At 47.6% G+C, this 25,655-nt stretch overlaps 1 protein-coding gene across 3 annotated transcripts in view; it reads left to right on the forward strand.

Annotated features, from left to right (window-relative positions):
* Positions 1 to 25,655, forward strand: part of KDM6A (lysine demethylase 6A) — a 1,084,836-nt gene that overhangs the window by 285,885 nt on the left and 773,296 nt on the right. For all 3 annotated transcript variants that reach the window (XM_085622961.1, XM_085622962.1, XM_085622963.1), the window contains exon 10: positions 13,984 to 14,110. In XM_085622961.1, coding sequence (XP_085479087.1) covers positions 13,984 to 14,110 — 127 coding nt within the window. The remainder of the gene's footprint in view (positions 1 to 13,983; positions 14,111 to 25,655) is intronic.

Below are 25,655 nucleotides of genomic sequence, written 5' to 3' on the forward strand. Positions count from 1 at the left end.
AGAAGTCGAGACTTCATCGTTTGGACCCCAAGAGGGCAGTGAGTTTCTATGTGTACTGAGCCTTAGAGTTCAGATTAGACGACCAGCTGTTTGTCGGCTATGTGGGCAAGATGTAGGGGAAAGCTGTCCACAAGAGAACTTTATCCAGGTGGATAATCCTGTGCATAAAGATCTGCTTCGTCATGGCTAAGAAGTAGCCACCTGAAGGTATTTGATCTCATTCTACCAGAGCTAAATCCTCATCTTCTGCTTTGGCTAGAGGTGTTCCTGTGATAGACATCTGCAAAAGCGGCAACTTGGGCCTCCTTCCACACTTTGGCAAAGCATTATTGCTTGGATTCGGAATTGAAGAAGGGTGTCTATTTTGCTTGTTCTGTTACAGGATTTTTGGGTGGAGGCAGGCACCCTCCTTAGAGTGCGGGAATGCTTGGGGATTCTATTCAAAAGGTAAGGAATCCTCAGGCAGCTGTATTCATTAGAAGAACAAGTTACTTACCCTTGGTAAAGCTTTTCCTGGTGGATACAGTATCTGCCTGTGGATTCCTCACTGACCCACCTGCCTCTCCGTTGCCTTTCCACTTATACCGAAAAGAATTTTGTGTATATATATTTTTCAAATGAATGTTTCTTATGATGTTTTTTACATAACTAATGAAGATTCTCTTCAGTTGGCAATCCAATTGCATGCGTTTTTTATTTAATATGCCATGTACTATATACTTCATTTTCATGTTGAAAATGTCGGTTCACCCTTTGGTCTCAAAGGTATGGAAAAATGGGTGGAACTGACAGCATGCAGATGAGGTCTTCTTATGGCTCTGACGTTATGCGGAGTCACGTGCGGAGCCGTGGCATTGATGTCCTCGGCAATGTAGGAGAGCTATGGAGAAAAGTTTGTGGAATGCTGTGCATGGGGTGTATTAAAAAACTGAGGAATTAACAGGCAGATACTTACCTTCAATAACGCTTTTTCTGGTGGATACAGTAACTTGCACTGCCCTCTCTTAGGGCTGCAAGGCCTGCTAGAGGAGTGACTTACCTATACCTTAGACAGTGCTAGTTAGCATGTCACACAGGCAGTGTGCCATGTCGACTTTGTTTTTGTCTGCACTAGGCCATACGTGCTGCAGTGGCAGTCTGCATGGGATCGGTGAGTCGTCTCTATGCCCTATGTTCCATTTACTAGAACTTACAGGGGCCTGAAGGGCCAATTGTGGAAGAGTTTTTAACCCCTTCCATGCTGCGCAAATTCCGCCGCTGTGCTGACGGAATCTTGCGCGGGCGTGGTCATGACGGAACGGTTCCGTCATGAGCACAGCTCAACCGTGGCTCATGACGGAACCGTTCCGTCATGAGCACCGAAGGGGTTAAGGAAGAAGCACTAGCACAGGGGACCTGGATTGCAGGGACCAGGTACTCTATAATCAAAACAACATCAAATACCAGAAAAACATTGGTGACTAACCATTTAAAAAGAGTAACTTTCTTACAGGTGTAGATTCCTTACCTCTGAATATTCCCCAGATGTCAGACTGGATCCGGAAATGTTTCATGAGCATTACCCCTGCACACCAGTAGGTGACATGGTTTGGCTCTGTGGCGTCGTTGGCGTCGCCCGTGTAGAATGTCACTTTGGCAGTGCCTATGTAGTTGCTACCCATGCTCTGCGCCAGCCAGGGCTGATCTGGAAAGACCTACCCTTTAGTCAGGTTTTGAACTAGGTTTTTTCAACATTTTTTCAAAGTTTTATTTTTAGGTTTACCTCCTGGTGTGCAACGATGTCTTAGAGGAAGTCTGGCTTCAAGCCATGCAGCACCTGTCACTGACAGATGTCTGTGATGGACCCGCACCTTATTTGCCTTTGGTGCCTTGAGCAGTACCACTACCCAAAGGCCTGCCCCGACTGTTGCGCCATGCACCCAAAGGCCTTGATGGAGTGATCCCTCAAAGTTATAGCAGCTCGACGTGCAACATCATGACGTTCACAGTCCCGGTTGAGAGGGAGGTCCATATCTCATTCGTAGTCATTGAGCCATTCGGATAAGTCCAAGTCCCACAAAAATGAGTTGTTGTCAAGGCAGGTTTCAAATTCACCTCATCTGTTGGCTGATGAGACTAGGAGGCATCACCTCTCAAAGCCTGGCTCTGTGGTTGAGCCAGCGTCTGGGTCGGCTCTGTGCCTTTCCGAGTTTTTGGGAGACTGAGTGACCCCCGCCCAATTGCAAGAATTTTGAGGCCATGCACCTCATCTTAGGGTGGCCTTTTCTCTCTGGCGCACAATTGGGCCCCGCAGGTTCAGTAAGGGCCTCAACTTGGCATCCCTGTGGATGCTAGGACTGTCGGTTGTGCCACCCAAGGCTGTGGGGCTTCGGGTGTAGGGGTGTCTTTAGGCGTCGGGTTTCTCTTACCAGCTCGGGTCGCGTTCGGGATGAGTCTGCAGGTTTCGCTGGTAGATTATAGGCAGGTCAGAGATCACCAGATGTCGGGTCAGAATAGCCGGGGAGACCTCCTTGTGGTGTTGGGCCACTCGGGCTGTGGGCTACGGGTGCAGACTAGTGAATTTGGCCAGTCTGTGGGTGAACAAATCCGGTTTCCACGGGAGACAGTCTTTTCTTTTGAAGGCAGGACAGGTCCTCTGGGTTCTTGGGGTTACTGGCTGCAGGACACACTGTAGTTCCGCTTCTGCAGGTTCGAAGTGGGGACAGGCTTGTAAGGCTGGGGCCAAGTCAGTGGGCGTCGTCCTCTACTTAGCTTCGACACGGCTGTACGGTCATCCTTCTTTTCTACTGAGTTGTTTCTTGTCTGAGGCAAGGTTTGGGGGTGCCCCTAAAGACTAGATTTAGAGGTGTTACAGGTAAGTAAAGTTTGGGACCAATGGGTCCCTTCCTCCGGATGGGTACAACCACTACTATGACACCCTTCAGTGGGAGGGTGACATATGCCTCACTTTAGTTGGCTGGGTCCCCCCATCTGCAAGATGGTGGGGACTGAGAGTAGTGCTTCACCTCGCCTTCCCCACCTGAGGGGTGGAGTTGGGAAAGGTGGGCACACCTCCCTTCCTCACTTGGTTTTCCTGTCAGTTTTCCTGACCAAGGTGGGGGTCAACCGGTGGGGACCAGTTGCTGGGAGCAGCAAAAGGCTTGGGAAAGCTCACAAAGGTGGCAAGCTTTTGAAGCTTCTCCTTCGTGAACCTTGCCCATTCTTTAGTAGGTGGCTTGGCACCTCGTCCCAGGATGTGCATTGAGACCCCCAAAGGAAGCAGACTCTTGAGACAGGGGTCCAGAAACATGTTTGGTGGTGGCAACTGAAAGCAGTCACTCAGCCTGGACACTAATGTTAAGTCATTTTTCAGCAGGCATCTCTAAGATGCCCACTGTGTGCATTTTTCATTAAATCCCACACTGGCATCAGTGTGGGTTTAATGTGCTGAGAAGTTTGATAGCAAGCTTCTCAGTTTTCAGTAAAGCCATTATGATACTGTGGAGTTCATAATGACAAACTACCAGCACCATGTACTCTTAATGGCATTACTGTAAGAAACTGGCTCTGTATATACTATACTAAAGTGAGGTATAGTGTGCACAGAGTCCAGTGGAACCCCAAAGGTAGGTTGAGGTAAAATTAGATACAACCTTACTCTCTACTTGTGGTAGTGTGGTTGAGCAGTAAAGCAGTATCAGAGGACAGTGTTAAGCATTTGTTGTACACACTCAGTCAGCAAATGAATCCACACAGTCCGACTGAACTTCAGACCATTTATTTTTTAATAAAAATATTCTTTTAGTTATTTTATTTTCTAGAACCAAGCAAGCCTGGCACAGGTAAGCAATAAGTACTTTGCAGTAGTAATGCAATTAAAATACAGTTTAAATGATAATTGTATATACACTTTGATTTGATTTACAGTATGGATGCAGAGAAATGCAATACTTAGTAAATGCAGTACATAGACTTGAATAGGCTTTTTAGTAAAATAGCAGGTAAGTAACTTTTGAGATTACTAGGCTTACATAGAGTAGAATACCTAGATACTACTCTGGGACATTTCCTGAAAACAGGTAAGTAAAATAGTTTTTGTTAGATTATACAATTTTAAAGAATTTCTTTAGTTTCGCAAACTCCACACACAAACTTTCCACAGAGAAACAGTCAGTTATCCTATGGAGGAAAATAGGATTATCGTTTTGGAGGCAAGTAATCGGTCTTTGGAGTTGAGGTTCTGGGGTTAGAACAAGTGTTCACCCGGGTCAAGGATGCACTCTCATTACACCCTCAGCGGCACTAGGGCGACCGGGTGCAGAGTGTTGAGGCCCAATGTTATCCAGTGAGGGATAGGAGGCCTCCGGTTTGTGGCTGCTAGCAAGCAGCCCACTGAGTTGTGGGAGCAAAGCTCCTGGACTTTCAGCTCAGGGCAAATGGGGAAACAAATTAGCACCAAAGATGCACCCTCAGCGGCACTAGGGCGGCCGGGTGCAAGGTGCTGTTTTGAGGTCGGATGCCCTGTTTACAATGGAGAACCTCTGGTTTGCAAAAGCACTGCAGGCAGGGAGACGAAGGACTTCTGGGTGCGACCACCACTTCGAGAGGTAAGTTAGGAAGTTACGGGTTGGTTGGACACCATCGGTTTGGGCACACAAGGCCGTGGGGCGTCAGGTGCAGGGGTGCCTTTTGGGGTCGGATCGTCTTACCAGCTCCTGGTCGCGGTTAGGGGGGCCTTCTGGATTTAGGCTGCAGGCGTCGTCTGGAGGCTTGAGGCAGGTTAGGGGTTGCCGGATCTCGGTTCAGGATCGGGTAGGTGATGACCTCGTGGTGTTTACCCACTCGAGCTCGGGCCGTGGATGGCGGGTGCAGAGTTGGGCGGATTCGTGGTGTCCGGCCGCTGTCAGAGGTTGCAGTTGAACAAATCCGGTGTTCATGGGAGAAGCAGTCTTTGGAAGTGAAGGCAGGCAGGTCCTCCGGGCTTTTTGAGGTTGCTGGCTGTAGGACACACTGGGATTTCGCAGGAGCAGGTTCAAGGGGGAGACAGGCCGTTAGGGCTTGGGTCAAACCTTCCGTTGTAAGATGTAAAATTTGGGCTTAAAGCCGGGAGGTGGCATTATCTGTAATGGGACGGTAATGTACCTGATTGTTCAGTTGGTGCATACTGGAGGCTGGAAGCGTCTTGTAGCCCGAAGATCTCTGGAGTACAGAGTCAACAAGCCTTGGCAACGGCAATTCGACACGGTGCACAGGGGCTTGGTAACAGCGGTTCCGATGAGGGATACTGGCCTCAAAATTGCAGAGGGGACAGGTCAGGCCTCGAGGAAGTTGCAGAACCACCACCTGTGTTGCTTAGCCTTTAGAAGTCCGTGGGACGTCAGGATCAGCAGACCTGTTCGCTTCGTTGTGGTTCCTGCAGACGCAGGGGAGTGACTCCTTCACTCCAAGGGAGTTTACGTCAGGTGTCCTTGATGTCCACAGGTCTGTTGAAGATCCTGGAAGAAGGACAGACACAGACGACGACGAAGAAGACTTGCAGAACAGCGAGACCAGGAGCAGCAGGAGTCTTCCTTGATGCATTCTCGGTTTCAGGCGGAGTCCAGCAAAGTCAAAGTGTCCAGGCAGTTGAAGAGTGACGCGGTTTCAGGCTTGATTTTTGTCCCATGACTAATCTGAGGACCCACCCACAGGTAAGCCCTTTTATACCCTAGGAAACGGTTTAGAACAACTCACGGGTCACCCCAGAGGAGGGGCTGGACAGAGGGGAGGATATTCTCATGTCCATTGTCCAGTTTTGCACCAGAGTTGGAGCAGAGGGCTCCCAGAACTGGTTCTAACTAGAGTACGCAAGTAGGGCACCAAATGTGCCCTTTAAAGCATTCTGTGGCGCTGGCAAGTGCCCCCACCCCAATACATCAAGTCCAATCTGGGAGGTGGTCACACCTCCCTGTGACAGGAAACCTATTGTTCTGCCTTCCCCTGCTCCAGCTCCGCAACCGGAGGGCAGAATCGTGCCTATGGTTGACAGCAGCACTAGCTTGCTAGCAGACCCTGAAAGGAATCATAACTCCAACACCAGTAAGGGTGTTGTGGTGTGATTCCAACATGTTTGATATTAAACATGCCCAGGTTTCCACTATATAGTTAGCCATTGTGTAATGGCCCATGGCCACTGTATGTATCAAAATGGCTGACCACATTTACAAAGCCTGGAGAATCGACTCCGGGGTTTGTAGGGGATGTCTTGCTCATGCAGGGGCATCCTCACACTTGGAACACAGCACCCTGCCTTCAGAATTGTAAGGCCTGCCTCAGGGGTGGCTTATAGGTTTTAAGTGTAGTGATCTGAGATATAAGGAAACGTGTATGTGTCGTAAGTGGTGCTAGCACCAGCTCACATAGGCTGCAATGGTAGGCCTCAAGTCACCATTTGAGTGGTCTCTCATGGGTGGCATAACACATGCTGCAGCCCATGGGAGACCCCTGGTGTACCTATGCCCTGGATACCTGAGTACCATATTCTCGGGACTCTGAAGGGGACACCAGTAGCCAATTGTGGAGTTACCAAAGTACTTATTATGTCAAATCAAATTTAGGGAGGTGTCACTGTTGCTGGGGTCCTGATAAGCAGGATCCCAGTCAGACTAGTCAAAAAAACATACTGGCACTAGAAAAAAGTGGGGGTGACCATGAAAGGAGATCCTACTTGTAGCAAGTCAAGCGGAAGGACACTGACTTTGAGATCATTTGAGGTTTGTGGTCTGGCTAGGGTACTGACACTGAGGGACAAAAATGAAGTGTAGCATGCGTCCACTTGGGCCCTTTGTAGACCAAATTAAAATAGAGGTGTGAAAAGTGCACACCTGTGGCTTTAGCAATGAGGGTAAAAGTTGTGATTGCTGAATGGCACATGACAGTTATCTAGAAAGAATAGCATTGTGGCTGTATGTGACGGGCATAGTTCTGTCAGAGGATTAACAGTCATCAAATTCTTGGTTATCACCTTTTGAATAGAGCATTGAAAGTTTGTCTCTTTTTGTTTGGTTTTAGGTAAGCGCTGTGTGGCATGTAGGTGGGGCCGCTGCTGTCCACCTAAATGTAAGGAGTGGCTAGGTGATGTGATCCTCTGGCAAGAACAAATTTGTACATATGCTAAATTGCTTCCCCGCTCCTCACGACCCCGTGATATATGGGGCCCGCTGCGGTCCTACTTGTTGGACCACCCTGTCGTTGCTGAATCGTGACATCCACATGCTTTGTATGCTGTTGGGATGTACCTTCTCCCTCCCCGCGACTGTGACACCCGATGCGTGGGTCCCCCCTGCTGTGATGCCTATGTTCAATTGAATTGTATGATTTGCCATCACTCATTATGGTGTTGTTGTGTACTTGCACTTTCTTTTGTGTAGCATTGCCATCCATCTGCTCTAACGGACAGTCCTTCATTTGATGATTGTACTTCCTTAAATTGCTCATGATGATAATGTCTTTCTACTGTGACTGTTACAGGATTGATTGTACATTCAGGCATGTGAATCTATGAAAGATACCCCAAGACTGAATAAGAAGACGAGTTACTTACCTGTAACTTCAGTTATCCAGTATTGGTATCTTTCATAGATTCATATGCAACCCACCCTCCTCCCCGGAGAGGCGTCCCTTTTTTTACTGTGGTATACTTACTGTCACTTGTTGTGAGAAAGTGGCTCTGTATATACTGTTCCCAAATAGGTACAGTGTGTACAGAGTCCACAGAGGTTTGGCAGAGGCTAAAGTTAGATATAACCTTACTCTCTAAAGTGGTAGCTTGGTCGAGCAGTAAGGCAGTATCAGAGGACAGTGTAAAGCATTTGCTGTACACACTCAGTCAGCAAATGGTCTCACACACTCAATAACTGAACTCTAGGCCAATGGTTTATATAAAAAATGTATGTTTGTTTTATTTTAGAACCAACAATAGGTGGTAAAATATACTTTCTCAGAATGAGAGGCTTTAGGTAAATACTTTTGCGATATGAAATTGGCTTTGTAAATACTGTATACAGGTTGTTGCAATAGGCAACACAATTTCAAACACAATAATGCATTGAGTTCAATGGAAGTTTTAAGTTATTTGCAATAGATTACTTTCAGGATTACTTTTGTAACTCCAGGACTGGATCCTGGATTCAGTCCTGGGACAGTTCTTAGAAACAAGTGATAAAAGTCAACTTAGTTACTGTTGTGATTTTTAGTTAATATTTTGCTATTTTAAAAGTTGACAGAAGAAATTTCATACCAAAACAGTCAATGATTCCCTATGGGAGAAAATTCAAGTTGCAGGTAAGTATGTTCTCGTTACTTTTGTAATCCAGTACTGGGTTCCTAGACTCATTACTGGAACCTCTATCTAAAACAGGTAAGTAATTACGTTTTCACAGTTGGTACGATTTTTAAAGAATATTTGAAGTTTGCAAAAATCGACAGAAGAAATTTCACAGAAAAACAGTCAATGATTTCCTATGGAAGAAAATTGGGTTACTGGTAAGTACAGTTGTGAATATTTTTCAGGGTCAGTGCTGGGTACCAAGATCCAGCACTGGGAGCTCTCCGAATGGCTGGTGAGTATTTTTGTTTTCGTTACTCAGTTGATTTTTGGTGAATATTTTAAGTTTTAGCAACTCCACACTTAGAAGAAATTTCAGAAGAAACCAGTCAATGTTACCCTATGGAGGAAAATTGGGTTATCGGCTTTTGGGTAAGTACTCGATTGGCAGAGTTAAGGTTCTGGGCACGGACTCAGGGGTCTCCCAGGGTCAGGTAAGTACAGTTGTTACACCCCCAGCGGCACGGGGGCAGCCGGGTGCAGAGTGAGTTAGGCCCAATGTTATCCTATGGGAGGCAGGGGGGCCTTGGTTGGTGGCTGCTGACTAGCAAGCCACGCGGCTGTATGAGCTGGGCTCCTGGTCACTTGCTCAGGGCAAATGGGGAAGTAGATAGGTGTAGAGGTTACACTGCCAGGGCCACTCGGGCGGCTGGGTGCAGGGTGCTTTTGAGCCTTCGGACGCTCAATGGATTTCAATGGGAAAGCTCCTGGTTGAAAAAAGGCTGCGAGCTCGGGGACGAAGATTCTTCAGGTGCCACCACCACTTCGAGAGGTAAGTTGGGTAGTTGGAGGATAGGTAAGTACCCAGGAGTTGGGCACAGGGGGCTGCAGGGCGCCTGGTGCAGGGGTGCCTTTTGGTGTCGGGATATCTTACCCTCTGTTGATCGCGGTTGGGGGGTACCTGGTTCTGAGGCTGCAGGCGTCTTCAGGAGCGTCGAGGTGAGTCTTTGTTCACTCTGGCACAGGCCAGGCTTGGCAGGTGCAGAGTGTGCAGGGTTCGCGGTTCCGGGCTGATGCCAGGGGTTAGAAGCTGGTTTTGAGCGGAAACTCTGCTCATGGGAGTCCCAGGTGCTTAGAGCCAAAAGGTAGCCAGGTCCTCCGGGGTTTGTGAGGTTGCTGGCCAGAAGAGGTGCCGGGATGGAGCACGAGCAGGTTCGAGGGTGGACAGGCCCTATGCCAGTGGTGTGGGCACAGGAGCATGAGCCCTGTGCCCCTACAGTACCCAGGTCCATTCCTGTGCTGCCATTTAAGAGTACATGGTGCTGAGAGCTAGTCAAACACGATCTCCACAGCACCATAATGACAAGACTGAGAAGTTTGGTATCAAACTTCTCAGCACATTAAACCCGCACTAATGCCAGTGTGGGATTTAATGTACCAAGCACCCCAGAGGGCATCTTAGAGATGCCCACTGAAACCTAACCTACAATCCATGTCTGTTCTGAAGTTGCCTAGGCTGCCACATAGCAGACATGTTGCTGGACCCCTGGGTAGGAGAGCCCCCGCTCTCCTGGGTCTGCAACAATGCACATTCTGGGCGAGGTGCTAAATCTCCTCCCCCAGGATGGGCAGGGGGGAGCTTCAAAGGCATGCCGCCTCTGTGAGCTTCCCCAGGCCACTGCAACCCCCCCATTCTGGCGGGAAGCTTGGCCGGAAACCCCAAATAAGGACAGAGGATGTGCCAGCCTGCCGACTCCACCCCTCGGGGGGGGGGAGTGGGGAGGAGGCGAGGTGAAGCACATCTCCGGGCTCTCGCCATCTTGAAGATGGAAGCCCTGCCCGATCAGGACTAGGCTACTGCCCCCCTCCCACAGGAGAGAGGCAGGATAGGGGGTGTACCCACCCCAGGACAGGGACCCATTGGTCCCTGCCCTTCACCTACCTGTAACACCCCTAAATCTAGTATTTAGGGGCACCCTGAACCTTCCTTCCCCAGATTTCAGATTCCAAAATCCGAAGAAAGAAGACCTGCCCTGCAGCTGGTAAGAAGAGGAAGACACCAACTGCTTTGGCCCCAGCCCTACCGGCCTGTCGACATTCGAACCTGCTCCTGCTGAAGACGGCTGAAATGCCAGAAACCGGTCCTAGGAAGCTTGTTTCCGGTCCAGGGAAGGCATGGCTTGGCAGTTCGGGCTGGACTGTTCCCATGAAGCACAGGGTCAGACTGATTTGCATATGGCCATGTCTGAACTGGGGTGGCAGAGTGGGCTAAAGAACGGTGATGGATCAAACCCAGATCTGTTGACTGGGTGTGAGTGTTTGATTGGTTCTGATGCTCTGTCCATCACCACCCCCTTTTGTACCGCTTTGTTCGCCATAAGTTGGCAGGGTATGCTCAGACGTTGAGTCCCTTGCTCACTTTGCCACTGGATTCAAGCAAGCCTGGCTGAAGACGGCTGAAATGTCAGAAACCGGTCCTAGGAAGCGTGTTTCCGGTCCAGGGAAGGCATGGCTTGGCAGTTCGGGCTGGACTGTTCCCATGAAGCACAGGGTCAGACTGATTTGCATATGGCCATGTCTGAACTGGGGTGGCAGAGTGGGCTAAAGAACGGTGATGGATCAAACCCAGATCTGTTGACTGGGTGTGAGTGTTTGATTGGTTCTGATGCTCCGTCCATCACCACCCCCTTTTGTACCGCCCTGCTCCAACCCGGCATCTCTTGTGGCCAGCAACTGCACAAACCCCGGAGGACCTGGCTACCTTATGACTCTAAGCCCCCTGGGACTCCCATGAGTAGAGGCTCTACTCAAAAACTACTTCTAATCCCTGGCAGCAGCCCGGAACCGCGAACCCAGCACACTCTGCACCTGCCAAGCGTGGCCTGTGCCGGAGTGTACAAAGACCACGAGGACGACCCCACGGCGACTGTGACCCCGAGTCCGGCACCCAAGGACTTCCCTCGACACTCCTGAAGAAGCCTGCAGCCTCAGAACCAGGTGCCCCCCCAACCGCGATCAACAGAGGGTAAGATTTCCTGACACCAAAAGGCACCCCCGCACCCGGCGACCCGCGGCTCCCTGTACCCAATCTCTGGGTACCTACCTATCCTCTAACTACCCAACTTACCTCTCGAAGTGGTGGTGGCACCTGAAGAATCTTCGTCCCCGAGCTTGCAGTCTTTTTCTAAACCGGAGATTTCCCATTGAAATCAATTGAGCGCCCAAAGGCTCAAAAGCACCCTGCACCCAGCCGCCCGAGTGGCCCTGGCAGTGTAACCTCTACACCTATCTACTTCCCCACTTGCCCTGAGTAAGTGACCAGGAGCCCAGCTCCCACAGCCGCGTGGCCTGCTAGTCAGTAGCCACCAACCCAGGCCCACCTACTTCTCATAGGATAACATTGGGCCTAACTCTCTCTGCACCCGGCCGCCCTTGTGCCGCTGAGGGTGAACCAACTGTACCTACCTGACCCTGGCAGACCCCTGAGTCTATGCCCAGAACCTTAACTCTGCCAGTCGAGTACTTACCTTTAAACCGATAACTCAATTTTCTCCATAGGGTAATATTGACTGGCTTTGCCTGAAATTTCTTCTAAGTGTGGACTTTTCAAAACATAAACTATTCACGAAAAATCAGCTGAGTAACGAAAACGAAAATACTCACCTGCTCTTAGGTGAGCTTCCAGTGCTGGATCTTGGTGCCCAGCACTTACTCTGAAAACTACTTACAACTGTACTTACCAGTAACCCAATTTTCTCCCATAGGAAATCATTGACTGTTTTTCTGTGAAATTTCTTTTGTGTCAATTTTTGCAAACTTTAAATATTCTTTAAAAATCGTATAATATCTGAAAACGTAATTACTTACCTGTTTTGGATAAAGGTCCCAGTACTGAGTCTAGGCACCCAGTACTGGATTACAAAAGTAACGAGAACATACTATACCTGCAACTTGAATTTTCTGCCATAGGGAATCATTGACTGTTTTCTATGAAATATTTTCTAAGTGTCAAATAGTAAAATATTGTCTAAAAATTATCACAGTAATTAAGTCGACTTTTATCACTTGATTCCAAGTATTGACCCAGGACTGAATCTAGGATCCAGTCCTGGAATTCCAAAAGTAATCCTAAAAGTAATCTGTGGCAAATAACTTGAAACTTCCATTGAACTCAATGCATTATTGTGTTTAGAATTGTGTTGCCTATTGCAACCACTTGTATCTTTCTACAAAAGTCAATTGCATATTGCAAAAGTATTTATATAAAGCATCTCATTCTGAGAAAGTATATTTTAATACCTATTTGTTCTAAAATAACATAAGCATATCTTTTTTTTATATATAAACAATTGGCCTAGAGTTCAGTTATTGAGTGTGTGAGACCATTTGCTGGCTGAGTGTGTGTAACAAATGCTTTACACTGTCCTCTGATACTGCTTTACTGCTCGACCAAGCTACCACTTTAGAGAGTAAGGTTATATCTAACTTTAGCCTCTGCCAAACCTCTGGGGACTGTGGACTTCATACACCCTGTACCTATTTGGGAACCGTATTTACAGAGCCACTTTCTCACGGTGTGTGTTAGGGTACAGGGCCTCTAAGGGTGGCACAATGAGTGCTGCAGCCCTTAGAGGCCTTCCCTGGTCACAAGGCCCTGGGTACCTAGGGTACCATTTACCAGGGGCTGACATGTGGTCAGGGCGTGCCAATTTGGGCTTGTGGTTTTTAGGGAAGGGACATGGGCCCTGGGCACCTGATTGGCAGGAGTCCAGGGCACTCTCAGTCAAAGTACATTCAGCAATTCAGCAAAAAGTGGGGGCATACCATGCAAGAAAGATGGCACTTTCTCACATTGAGTGACAGAGTAAGCTCTGTTCAGGTGTCGAATGAAGGAAGATGGTCATAGTTCTGAGTACTCAAGGTGAATTCACGTTGAATTGTCAATATGAATATATTCTTCGCAGATGTATTATCTTCTCTCTGTACGCTATTTGTAACTCTAAGTTTGTACCTTAAGTTGTCATAACTGTATTATCCTGGTCGGATGACATTCACTAAAAATATTTAAAAAAAGAAAATGTAGCATTGTCCTGAGTACTCATTAGAAATCCCTTAACTGCACTTTTCTTTACAACCAGCTTGACAAATTGCATCACAAGCATTAGCAATTCCAAACCCTGCACAGCATTCATAATTGCTTGTTGGTTCTGTTGGTTATGCAAGTTTGGTTTTTCACCCTCAGTTTGCTGTATAATCTGATGTACCAGAGTTGCAACAGCCACTTTCTTTATAAACAGATCGGTTTTGCAGGAAGGAGCTAACCATTTTCCTATGCAGTGCTGGTTGTGTATGAATCCCTATTAAGGAAAATTTGATAAGGTGAACTTTATTGGGTACAATTTGCAATTGATACCTCCAAGCCCAAAGCTATGTAATGTTCCCAAGTTGTTAACTTCGGTGCAGCATTCCCAGACGCAGCTACTGTTAAAAAGGGGAATATCAATCAATCGCAGAAAGACTGGTGAATTATCCTTGCTTTCAACTCTAGTCTCCATTGTAGCATGTAACACATTCTAAACCTAAATCAAACTTAATACGTTGCAGTGCTGGGAAATTGCATCACACAAACATTCCAATTAAACAACCCAAATAATTTCCAGATTATCAAACATGTTGATTACTTGTCTTTGTTTTATTAGGTTGGATGCATCATACAGGGGATCAGTTGGGAGAGAAAGTAACCAAGGAAAGCTATGCGATTCAGTATCTACAGAAATCCTTGGAGGCAGATCCTAACTCTGGTCAGTCTTGGTATTTCCTTGGAAGGTAAGAACTACTTACGATTTGGAGGTACTCCATATATTTTTTACATTGATGTCTATCTCAATGTGTGTTGGCACACTTGGATCCAGAGATTGTTTATCTAAATTCTAATGTGGTTGTTCCTATACTTTAATGTATATTATTGTGCTTTCCACTTACTCAAATTCTTTGCTTTTTAAAACAAATATTTTGATCACATCTAATATTAAAGATAAGTGGATGACCAGATATATCGCTTGGTGGGGCTCAATCAAAACTATTATCTCCCCACTCATTAATTTCCTAATAAGCTTGTCGCCGATTCTTCAATCCGACAGCTTCTTCACAAAGAGAGACCTCTTTCTTAACAAATTTCTTTGGCAATCTAAAAGCCAAGAATTGCTCCTAAAAATCTAAGAGTACAAAAAAACTCTTGAGGATTGACCTTCCTGAACAATTGTAGATACCAAGCGACGTACCTAGTGAGACAGGGCTTCTCTTGGTGCAACACATCACCAACCTGGCTTACAGTAGAGGACAATCTTGCCCTATCCCTTTCTCTCATATTTTTTAATCACTACCAAAGTTGACAGACCACTCCTCACTCATTCTTTCCAGCGCAATACAGGCCCTTTGGAAAATTGACAACAAACTTGTTTAGAAATGAAATACTGTACCTTGGGCTTGCTATGACATAATAACCTCAACGGAGGGGACAGCGCGGTTCCTTGAGAACTAGGCACAAAAAGGCATCATTTTTTTTAGGAGACCTGGGCTCCCCTTCAAACCCCTACCATTCTCCCAATTCAAATTCAATCTAGAAGAAATAGACTATTATAACTTTCTAAAAATTAAAGCCATCATTGCTAAGCACAACCCCCGAATATATTGGACCTTCCTATCGTATTGAGAAAAATGGCTATTGATGGGCACTTAACATCCAAACTCTATTCCATCTTATCACCGAAATTGTTCACTCTCGTAGGAAGGTGGATCTTTGATATATATTAAAAAATGTAATATACTGTGTAAATAGTCCAGGGGTTCCCTTGGGCGTAGACAGGGACTTACTGTGCAATCCCAAAGTGATCTGTTAGGGCGGTAGTGAGATCGATTAGCCTTTGACTAACACAGAGTGTACAAATACACACAATGATAAGTAAATGACACACGACTCAAGAAGAAGATCCACACCAATTTAAAATAGCAGGCATCTTCATATATATGGTTAGTCATCGGTGAAAAATCATTCAGGTAAGCATGTTTTTAAATATACATTTTTTTCACTTTAAAAAGAGGACACAATTCAATTTCTGAGTTCTTCAGGGTTATCCTATGGAAGGAAGAACAAGTTCTGCAAACCAGTACAGTACAGCAAATTAAAAGACCAATCTCCAAGAGTTAAGTTGAGTGGTGGGCAAGGTCCAAGGAGGCGCCAGCGGCACAGTGGCGGCCAGGTCTATTGTGCAAAATATTGTCAGGAATCCAATGTATTTCAACGGAGATTGGTCACTGCAGTGAAGAGGCTGCAGGCTCCTGCCAGGGGCCAGTTGGCTGAACCAGCAAGTGGGCTCTGGCCTTGCGATACCCTGGGACAGGGTACACCTTTATTCCACTTCTCCAAGACCCAGGGGTGACGGGTTTCCTTATTTGTCTGTTTTTCCTTACGTGTCTGTTTTTCCTCACCAGAGCAGTCCCAGTTGAGGGGGCCTGCGTGCAGATGCTGCAGGTGACCTCAGGGAGTACGGGAGGGGCGATACCTCGATGAACTCTAGCTCTGGAAGGCGGGGGGACCTTGTTGACACCGATGGCCCAATTCAACTCGGGAGGTCTTGAGGCTTTTTTGAAGACAGGCAGTCCTGCCAGCTTTCTGGTGTCGTCAGCTGCATACCTGGTAGACTTTGGCATAGTTTTAGACAAGGGATGCATTCAGGCTGGCCGGCTGGTAAGAGGTCAGATGCTGCTTCTCTCCTCTCTGCTTTTGCATCTCTTTAGTATCTTCTCAGGTCATCAGTATCTGCTTCTCTGGTGCCAGGGGCTCCCTTTAATACTGAATTTAGGCATATTAGGGACGTGTATGGTAGTGGCCAATGACTACTGACCCTTGGACTCACTATGCCCCCTATATGACCAATTCCTTGGGAATGTGGGCATAACCCTGCCCCAGATTTCCCAAGTATGCCATCACAAAGATGGCTACTTCTGAAAACTTGTGTCTACCTCACAGAAGCCTACCTAAGGGGTGGTACTAGCCTGGAGATGGCACACCTACCTGATAAGCTAATTTTTCTACCAGTCCAGGTGCTAAGGGGGTCCTGGACAAAGGAGGCCTGCTTCCTCTCGTGTGAGGGGAGCCAAGTTTGCATTCCAAAGGCAGGAGCTCTTTTTGAAGCTTGCCAGCCTCAGGAGGCTACTCAACAGGTCATCCTCTGGGAGCAGTTGTTACACCCTCTTCCCGGAGAGGCTTTTGTTCTGGGTCTCCTGAGAGCAAAAGGCTCTCACCCTAGGAGGTCAGAACATCGTCTCAGGTGGCAGACTGGCAGAAATCAGTCGGCAAGGACACTAGAGGCTGGTAGGTTTTCAAGGAGAACCTCTAAGGTTCCCTCTGGGTGCACGTATTGGTAAATCCAGCACTGGAATCAGTGTTGGTTTACCAATATGAGATGTTTTATATCAAACATTCTTATTTTCAGTGAAGCCATTATGTAGCTGGGGAACTCGTTTTCACCTGTGCCCAGTACATGTTTTAAAATGGCTTCCCTGTTCACTTGCACTGGCAGAAATAGGACTGACCAGCACAGGGACATAGCTGCTCATGCATGTGTGCCATCACATGTTAAATTAAGCACCCTGCCTCTGGACGGTCAGGCCTGCTGTAGGTGTGACTTACAAATATTACATGCAGTGTTAGGACATTGCACAAAGGGATGTGGGTTGGGTTTTCACTTTTGTCTGCACCAAGATGCACAGCCTGGTATGGCAGTCTTGCATGTGCTTGGTGAGGGGTCCCTTAAGGTGGCCCAATTTGTGCTGCAGCACTTAGGGGCCCTCTTTAGTATCTTAGACCCTAGGTACCAGGGTTCCATTTAGTAGTGACTTACAGAGGGTGCTAAAGGTTTTGCCAATTTGGGGGGGGGGGGGGCAATTGGACAGTTTTGGGAAAGAGCTCTGGCTCTAGGGATCTGGTTAGCAGAAACCCAGTGCATTTTCAGTCAAAATCACACCATCTATGAGGCAAATATTGGGGGGCTCTTTCTTACACTCCCAAAAACAGTTCAAGGAAAATGGGAATCTATTTTAGAAAAAGCAAGCATCATAGGAAGGTAGGATCCTTCTAGCATGGTTGCCCCCACTTTTTTGCCTGGTGTCAGTGTGTTTTTGCTTAGTCTGCTGGGATTGTGCTAATCAAGGACCCAAGCAGCTGTGCATTCTCCCCTGAATTGGTTTTTGTAAGTTCTTTTGTATCTTTATAATTGGCTACTAGTGTACCCTTACAAGTCCTTAGTATATGGTAGTAAGGTACCCAGGGCATAGGTAAACCAGGGGTCTCCCATGGGCAGCAGCATGTGTTAGGCCACGCATGGGAGTCCACTTACACTGTGTCTACAGACCTGCCATTGCAGCCTGTGAGTTTGTGCTTGTACCTCTCACAACAAATAGGTTTCCTTATATCCGAGGTCACTGCACGTAGAACCTATGTCATAACCAAGCACCCTGCCCTCAGGACTGAAGAGCCTGCTGTAGGGGTAAGTGTGAGGGTGCTGCCTCATGAGCAGGACACCCCTACAAACCCCAGAGTCGATTCTCCAGGCTTTGTAAGTGCGGTGAGCCATTTTAAGAGACACAGTGGCCATCAGTCATTACGAGATGTCTAACTATATAATGACTGCAGCGAACACAGTCATGTTTGGTATCAAATATGTTGGTATGATGCCATGTACTGGGGGGGGCCTTTTAGGGGACCCCCCCTGTACTCCGGGTAAGAGCCTTACAGGGTCTGCTAGCAAGCTAAAGCTGCCGATGACCACTGACTCAATTTGCCCTCCTGCTGCTGAGCCAAGCTAGGAACGTGTGACGACCTCACAGACAGGACGTAGTGTACTGAGTTGGGGTGGGGGTTGCTTCCTGGTGTCACCAGACTGCTTTAAAGGGCACATTTGGTTCCCTCCTTGCATACTCTGGTTTGGGCCAGTTCAGGACCCCTTGGTTCCCGCTCTGGTGCGAAACTGGACGAAGGACAGGGGACTAGCCTCCCCTCTGTCCAGCCCATCCTCTGGGAGGAACCCCCTAGTTGTCTCAACACTTTCCCTAGAGTACTTAAAGGCTCCCCTGTGGGTGGATCCTCAATCATCGCGGGACCAGACTCCATTCTGAAACTGTTGGTCTTCAATCATCTGGACATTTGGACTTTGTTGGACTAAGACTGGAACCGAGATTGCACCAAGGAAGACTCCTGCTGCTCCTAGTCTCTGTTTTCAAGTCTTCTCTCCTGAACTTCTCTACATCGATGGGCATTGTGCTTCTGTGCCTCCTGGTCACCTCCGAGTGGCATAGACTCTGTCCCCTCTGCTTGCAGGTTCTTCATTTTCAGAATCCACCTACAGTCTTTTCCAGAGGCATCTTCTTTGAGGTCTCCCATTGTCGTCTACGCCACGTTCCGATAACACTTCACCTCTATGCACCCAGCTTCCCTGGTGCAGGTAACCTGGTGCCTGGGGCATCCATGGGTGGGTTGGCTCTCCAAGCATCTGTCTTCCAAAGGGTTTCTTCGGGGGCCTCTGGGAAAGGTCCTGTTTCCTTAAAACTGCAACCATAACTTCTCTATTGACTTCCATTGGGCATGTGGCTGTGTTTTGACATTGCACACAGCTATTGTGGGGTTCCTGGGTACTTACCTTGAGTGGTTTCTTGTGTCCCTGGCTCGTCTCAGTCTTCTGGTCCAAGTCCCGTTCTCCTTTGCAGTTCGCATTCCACTTTCTTAATAAATGGTTTGGTCTCCCCCGTGAGACCAGTGTATATTTGTGCTACTTACTAGATTAGTTCCAAGTATTCTTGTGCATTGTATTCAGATCTCTGGGTAGGAGATACACCAATGTATTAGTGAGTGTGTTGGGTAATAAATAGACTTATTTTTATATGCACACTGTGTGGTTCTTCTCATTTAACTGACAATACTGATTAAAGTTGGTAAAACAAGCTGCTTTATACTCCTTCAAGATAAGCCTGAAGGCTACCACTTTGAGAGTTTTCGGAGGTTATCAAAGACCACTAAAATCACCGTAAGGGTTGTCTGGATTAGTGCAAGGTGCATTACTTAAAGTGTGCACTATATACTAAGCCAGCCTCCTACAACTGGTCTCCCATATGGTAAAAGCTGGCCACTAATAAGGTTGCATCCTCTCTAGCAAAATGTAGAGTATGGACTGTATATGGCTCACTGGACCACGCACCAAACTCTTTAAACAGTTAATGTGTAGCAACTTTCACTTGTAATAAATACTCAAGCATGATGTGGCATGCTGTGATGTACAGACTGCACATTTTCCATTGTAATGGCCACAAAATTTCCAGCTGACATAATTTTACTGAAAAAACTATGTATCGTATAAACTGTGTGTATGAGGCAGTGCCTCTTTTAGCATGGTTAACCCCCACTTTTTGCCTGTTATATGATGTGGTTTTGATTGTAATGCACAGGGTACCTGTCAACCTTGCCCTCTGTGCCAGTGCTGCTTCTCTGAAACTATTCCACAATTGGTCCTTCAGTCCTCTTTTAAGTCCCTAGTAAATAGTACCTGAGCATTGGGACCGAAGAGGGTCCCCTAGGGACCCCCTCCCCTAGGCCTTGCAGACTGCCACTGCAGCATGCCTGACCTGGTGCAGACAAAACGACAGTCGACCTGGCACACTGCCTGTGTGCCATGCTAACTTGCACTGCCTAAGGTATAGGTAAGTCACCCTTCTAGCAGTTGTTCTAGCACTAAGGCAGGGTGCACTATACCACAGATGTGGACATATCTGAATGAGCAGATCTGCCCCTACAATATTTAAGTACATTAGAAATTGTAAGTGCCAGGGAAGCCATAGAGAGGACATAGGCTGGGAACTCAATAATTTGAGTTCCGCACTCTGAAACCTGGAGTGTTTGGTACCAAACAGCTCCTCTCAATAAACCCACACTGATGCCAGTGTGGGATGTATTGACCCATGTACTCGGGGGGCAACTCAGAGGTGCCCTCTGGAAACCTACCAACCCTGAAGTTGTCACAGACTGGCTGTAGGCAGCCTGTATCCTCAGACATGTTTCTCGACTTCTGGGTCGAGAGCCTCTGCTCTCTGGGACCAGAAACATTGCACATCCTGGGCAGAGTTGTTACATCTCCTCCCCCAGGATGGGCACAATGCTCGAGAGGGAAGCTTCAAAGGCCTGCTGCCTTTGTAATGTGACCCCCAGCCTCTGCTGCTAGCAGCAGATGGCAGCCCCTTGCTTACACCCCCACTTTGGTTGTGAAAACCTAGGTAAGTTAGGATGTGTGCCCATCTCTGCCAACTCCACGTTTAAGGTGGGGTAGGCAAGGTGAAGCACCTCTTTCCGTCTTTGCCATCTTGAAGATGGGGAGTCTCCTCCAATCAGGGCTAGGACTGCCCCCTCCCACAGAAGGGTAGCATAATTGAGCGCGTAGTAACCCCAGGTAAGGTGCCCCATTGCCTTCACTGCTTTGCTCCTATATTTAGTATTTAGGTGGCTCCCCCAGACCTGGAAACTAGTTCCTGCCGAGCTAACTAATATGAAGAAGACGCCATGCAGTGAAGACTGAAGACGCCTACTGCATTGGTCCCAGCCCTACTGGCCTGTCTCCGGCTTCAAAGAACCTGCGAAGAAGACCACGCCTCTCCTGCAGCCAGTGACTTTGAGAACCTGAGGAAGACTGTCTTCCCTTCAACAAAGACCAGAGACTCCTGTGGATAGCAGATCTGTCCCCAAGAGACGTACACCATAGACTCTGGTGCCCTCCGGATCTGCGAGTCTTGCCCATTCTGCACCCCACGCCTCCGGCCCATGTCCAGGTGGCCTACAGCTCCAGAACAGGTTCCCCAGCAAACTGGACTTCAAGTCTGGCGTTGGCTGGCCCCTCCTGGACTCAACGAAGACGCCTGCAGACCGGATCCAGAGGCCCCCCCCATGCGACTAGCTCCGGTGAGAAGACACCCTTGCACCTGAAGCCCCTGGGCTTTTGCGACCCTGAATCCCTCAACTTACCTCTGCTGCCGTTGGTCTGCCTCCTGCAGCCTCCGGTGTGACACCTGAAGCCTGTTTGGCATACTGAGTTTCTCCATTGAAGAGCATCGGGCTCCCAACGCTGTTATCACCCGGCCGCCCCTGTGCCCCTGGTGGTGTAGGTTTGGTGCTCCATTGTGGCTCCCCCATGTGCTTGTTGCCCCCCTCCCCCCGATTTACCTACCTTTAAGCAGTATGCCTCCGAGCACCCCAAGTCTTCATTGACATGCATGGGGCCTTTCACTGAATTTGAACTCTGTACCCGGCTGCCCCTGAGCTGTTAGTGGTGCAGACTTTGTGCTTACATGAACCTAGCCCCTTGCTGACCTTAACCCTTGAGGACTGGAACTGTAAGTCGGGTACTTACCCGTAAAACCGCATTGCTGTTTTCCTCCGCCGGATAACATTGAACTGATGGAATATTGCACTTCTTCCATAGGAAAACGTGGAACTGTTTGAAAATTGCAGTGTCGACTTTTAAAAGTCTAAAGGCATTTTCCTGAAAAACGTACTTACCTTTGTGTAAAGATCTTGATCTTAAAATAAATCTCAAAGCTGATTTTTCTAAAATTGATGTGAATCTCCTTTTTGAGTCGTGTGTCCTTTATTCGTATGTGTGTGCAAGAATTAAAAAAGTTAAGCTGGGTGGTCGAGCCTTTTCCCATCTGGCTCCCAAATATTGGAATGCGTTGCTGTGAGAAAGTGCCATCTTTCTTGCATGGTAGGCCCCCACTTTTTGCTGAATTGCTGAATGTACTTTGACTGAGTGTGCCCTGGACTCCTGCCAATCAGGTGCCCAGGGCCTATGTTCCTTCCCTAAAACAAACCAAACCCAAATTGGCAAACCCTGGCCACATGTCAGCCCCTAGTAAATGGTACCCAGGGCCTTGTGACCAGGGAAGGCCTCTTAGGGCTGCAGCACTCCTTGTGCCACCCTTAGAGGCCCTGTACCCTTACACACACACACACTGCCTTGGCAGGCTGAGTGTTTGGGTGCAAGACAAAAACAAAGTCGACATGACACACATCCCTGTGTGCCATGCCCATCACCTACACTGCCATGGCATACATCAGCCACCCCTCTAGCTGGGTGCCTTATGCCAATGGTGTGCTGCCATTTAAGAGTACATGGTGCTGAGAGGTCGTCAAACACGAGCTCCACAGCACCATAATGGCACCACTAAAGACTGAGAAGTTTGGTATCAAACTTCTCAGCACATTAATCCCACACTGATGCCAGTGTGGGATTTAATGTTCCCAGCACCCTAGAGGGCATCTTAGAGGTGTCCCCTTAAACCTAACCTACAGTCCACATCTGCTCTGGCTGCCACCCAGCAGACATGTTGCTGGACCCCTGGGTAGGAGAGCCCCTGCTCGCCTGGGCCTGCAACAATGCACATCCTGGGCGAGGTGCTAAATCTCCTCCCCCAGGATGGGCAGGGGGAAGCTTCAATGGCATGTCTCCTCTGTAAGCTTCTCCAGGCCACTGCAACCCCCCACTCTGGTGGGAAGCTTTGTGCGGAAACCCCAAATAAGGACAGGGGATGTGCCAGCCTGCCAACCCCACCCCTCCGGTGGGGGAGGCGAGGTGAAGCACATCTCTGGGCTCTCACCATCTTGAAGATGGGCAGTCCTACCCTATCAGGACTAGGCTACTGCCCCCCTCCCACAGGAGAGAGGCAGGATAGGGGGTGTGCCCACCCCAGGACAGGGACCCATTGGTCCCTGCCCGTCACCTACCTGTAACGCCCCTAAATCTAGTATTTAGGGGCACCCTGAACCTTCCTTCCCCAGATTCCTGATCCAAAAACTACAAAGAAGAGCAAGAGGACAGAAGACCTGCCCTGCAGCTGCTAAAAAGAGGAAGACACCAACTGCTTAGGCCCCAGCCCTACCGGCCTGTCGACCCTCAAACCTGCTCCTGCTCCAACCCGGCATCTCTTGTGGCCAGTAACCTCACCAACCCCGGAGGACCTGGCTACCTTTTGGCTCTAAGCCCCTGGGACTCCCATGAGTAGAGGTTCTACTCAAAACCTACCTCTAATCCCTGGCAGCAGCTCGGAACCGCGAACCCAGCACACTCTGCACCAGCCAAGCCTGGCCAGTGCCGGAGTGAACAAAGATCACGTGGACGACCCCACGGCGACTGTGACCCCGAGTCCGGCACCCAAGGACCTCCCTCAACACTCCTGAAGAAGCCTGCAGCCTCAGAACAAGGTGCCCCCCCTACAGCGATCAACAGAGGGTAAGATTTCCCGATACCAAAAGGCACCCCTGCACGCGGCGCCCCGCGGCCCCCTGTGCCCAATCCTGGGGTACCTACCTATCCTCCAACTATCCAACTTACCTCTCGAAGTGGTGGTGGCACCTGAAGAGTCCTCGTCCCCGAGCTTGCAGTCTTTTTCTAAACCGGAGATTTCCCATTGAAATCAATTGAGCGCCCGAAGGCTCAAAAGCACCCTGCACCCAGCCGCCCGAGTGGCCCTGGCAGTGAAAACTCTACACCTACCTACTTCCCCACTTGCCCTGAGTAAGTGACCAGGAGCCCAGCTCCCACAGCCGCGTGGCTTGCCAGTCAGCAGCCACCAACCAAGGCCCCCCTATCCCTCATAGGATAACATTGGGCCTAACTCTCTCTGCACCCAGCTGCCCTAGAGTCACTGAGGGTGAAACAACTGTACCTACCTGACCCTGGGGGACCTCTGAGTCTATGCCCAGAACATCAACTCTGCCAGTCGAGTACTTACCCTTAAACCAATAACTATTTTCCTCCTAGGGTAACATTGACTGGCTTTTTCCTGAAATTTCTTCTAAGTGTGGACTTTTCAAATCTTAAAATATTCACCAAAAATCAGCCGAGTAACGAAAACCTAATTACTCACCTGCTCTTAGGTGAGCTCCCAGTGCTGGATCTTGGTGCCCAGCACTGACTCTGAAAAATACTTACAACTGTACTTACCCGTAACCCAATTTTCTTCCTTAGGAAATCATTGACTGTTTTTCTGTGAAATTTCTTCTAAGTGTCGATTTCTGCAATCTTTAAATATTCTTCTAAAATCGTATAATATCTGAAAACGTAATTACTTACCTGTTTTGGATAAAGGTCCCAGTACTGAGTCTAGGCACCCAGTACTGGATTACAAAAGTAACGAGAACATACTGTACCTGCAACTTACATTTTCTTCCATAGGGAATCATTGACTGTTTTCTTTGAAATATTTTCTAAGTGTCAACTTTTAAAATAGCTAAATATTGTTTAAAAATCATTACAGTAATTAAGTCGACTTGATTCTGAGTACTGACCCAGGAATTAATCTAGGATCTAGTCCTGGAATTCCAGAAGTATTCTAAAAAGTAATCTGTTGCAAATAACTTGAATTTTCCATTGCGCTCAATGCATTGTTGTGTTTAAAATAGAGTTGCCTATTGCAACCACTTGTAACTGTTTACAAAAGTCAATTGCATATTGCAAAAGTATTTATAGGAAACATCTCATTCTGAGAAAGTATATTTTAAATCCAAGTGTTGGTTCTAAAATAAAACAAGCATATATTTTTTATATATAAACCATTGGCCTAGAGTTCAGTTATTGAGCGTGTGAGACCATTTGCTGACTGAGTGTGTACATCAAATGCTTTATACTGTCCTCTGATACTGCCTTACTGCTCGACCAAGCTACCACTTTAGAGAGTAAGGTTATATCTAACTTTAACCTCTGTCAAACCCTGGGGGACTGTGGACTCTGGACACCCTGTACCTATTAAGGAACAGTATATACAGAGCCACTTTCTCACAGTTGCCAGAAGATCTGGGGTAGTGTCCCACCTTGATTATCTTTAAGAAACACCTAAAAACTTGGCTATTTAACTGAAATTCTCTGCATGTAGATACCTGCCTCCCAGGCGCCAAGAGATCCCCTTTGGGATGATTCGTACGCCATATAAATAATATATAAAAATTTAAATAAATAAAATTAATATCTTACACTCGTCCACTATCACTAATAGAGCACTTTGGGTTTGCATAGAGCCCTGTATACATCCGGGGTATCTCTGGAGTCTGTGCATGGTATAACCACCTAGTGATATTTCATATATAGTCAGCTTCCTACAGTGTGAAAATCAGGTTTCAGCAAATATACATCATTTGCATACCGCAAAGTTATGTTCTGGTTGGCTTTGATCCTATTATCTTTGCTTCCATCACACTTCAGAATTTTTTTTAAAAAGTACTTTCTTAACTGCTGATAAATTTCTAGATATTTCTAAATATTTGTACATTTGATTTACA

This window comes from Triturus cristatus, chromosome 8, assembly GCF_964204655.1.
Source record: "Triturus cristatus chromosome 8, aTriCri1.1, whole genome shotgun sequence".
Taxonomy (NCBI): Eukaryota; Metazoa; Chordata; class Amphibia; order Caudata; family Salamandridae; genus Triturus; species Triturus cristatus.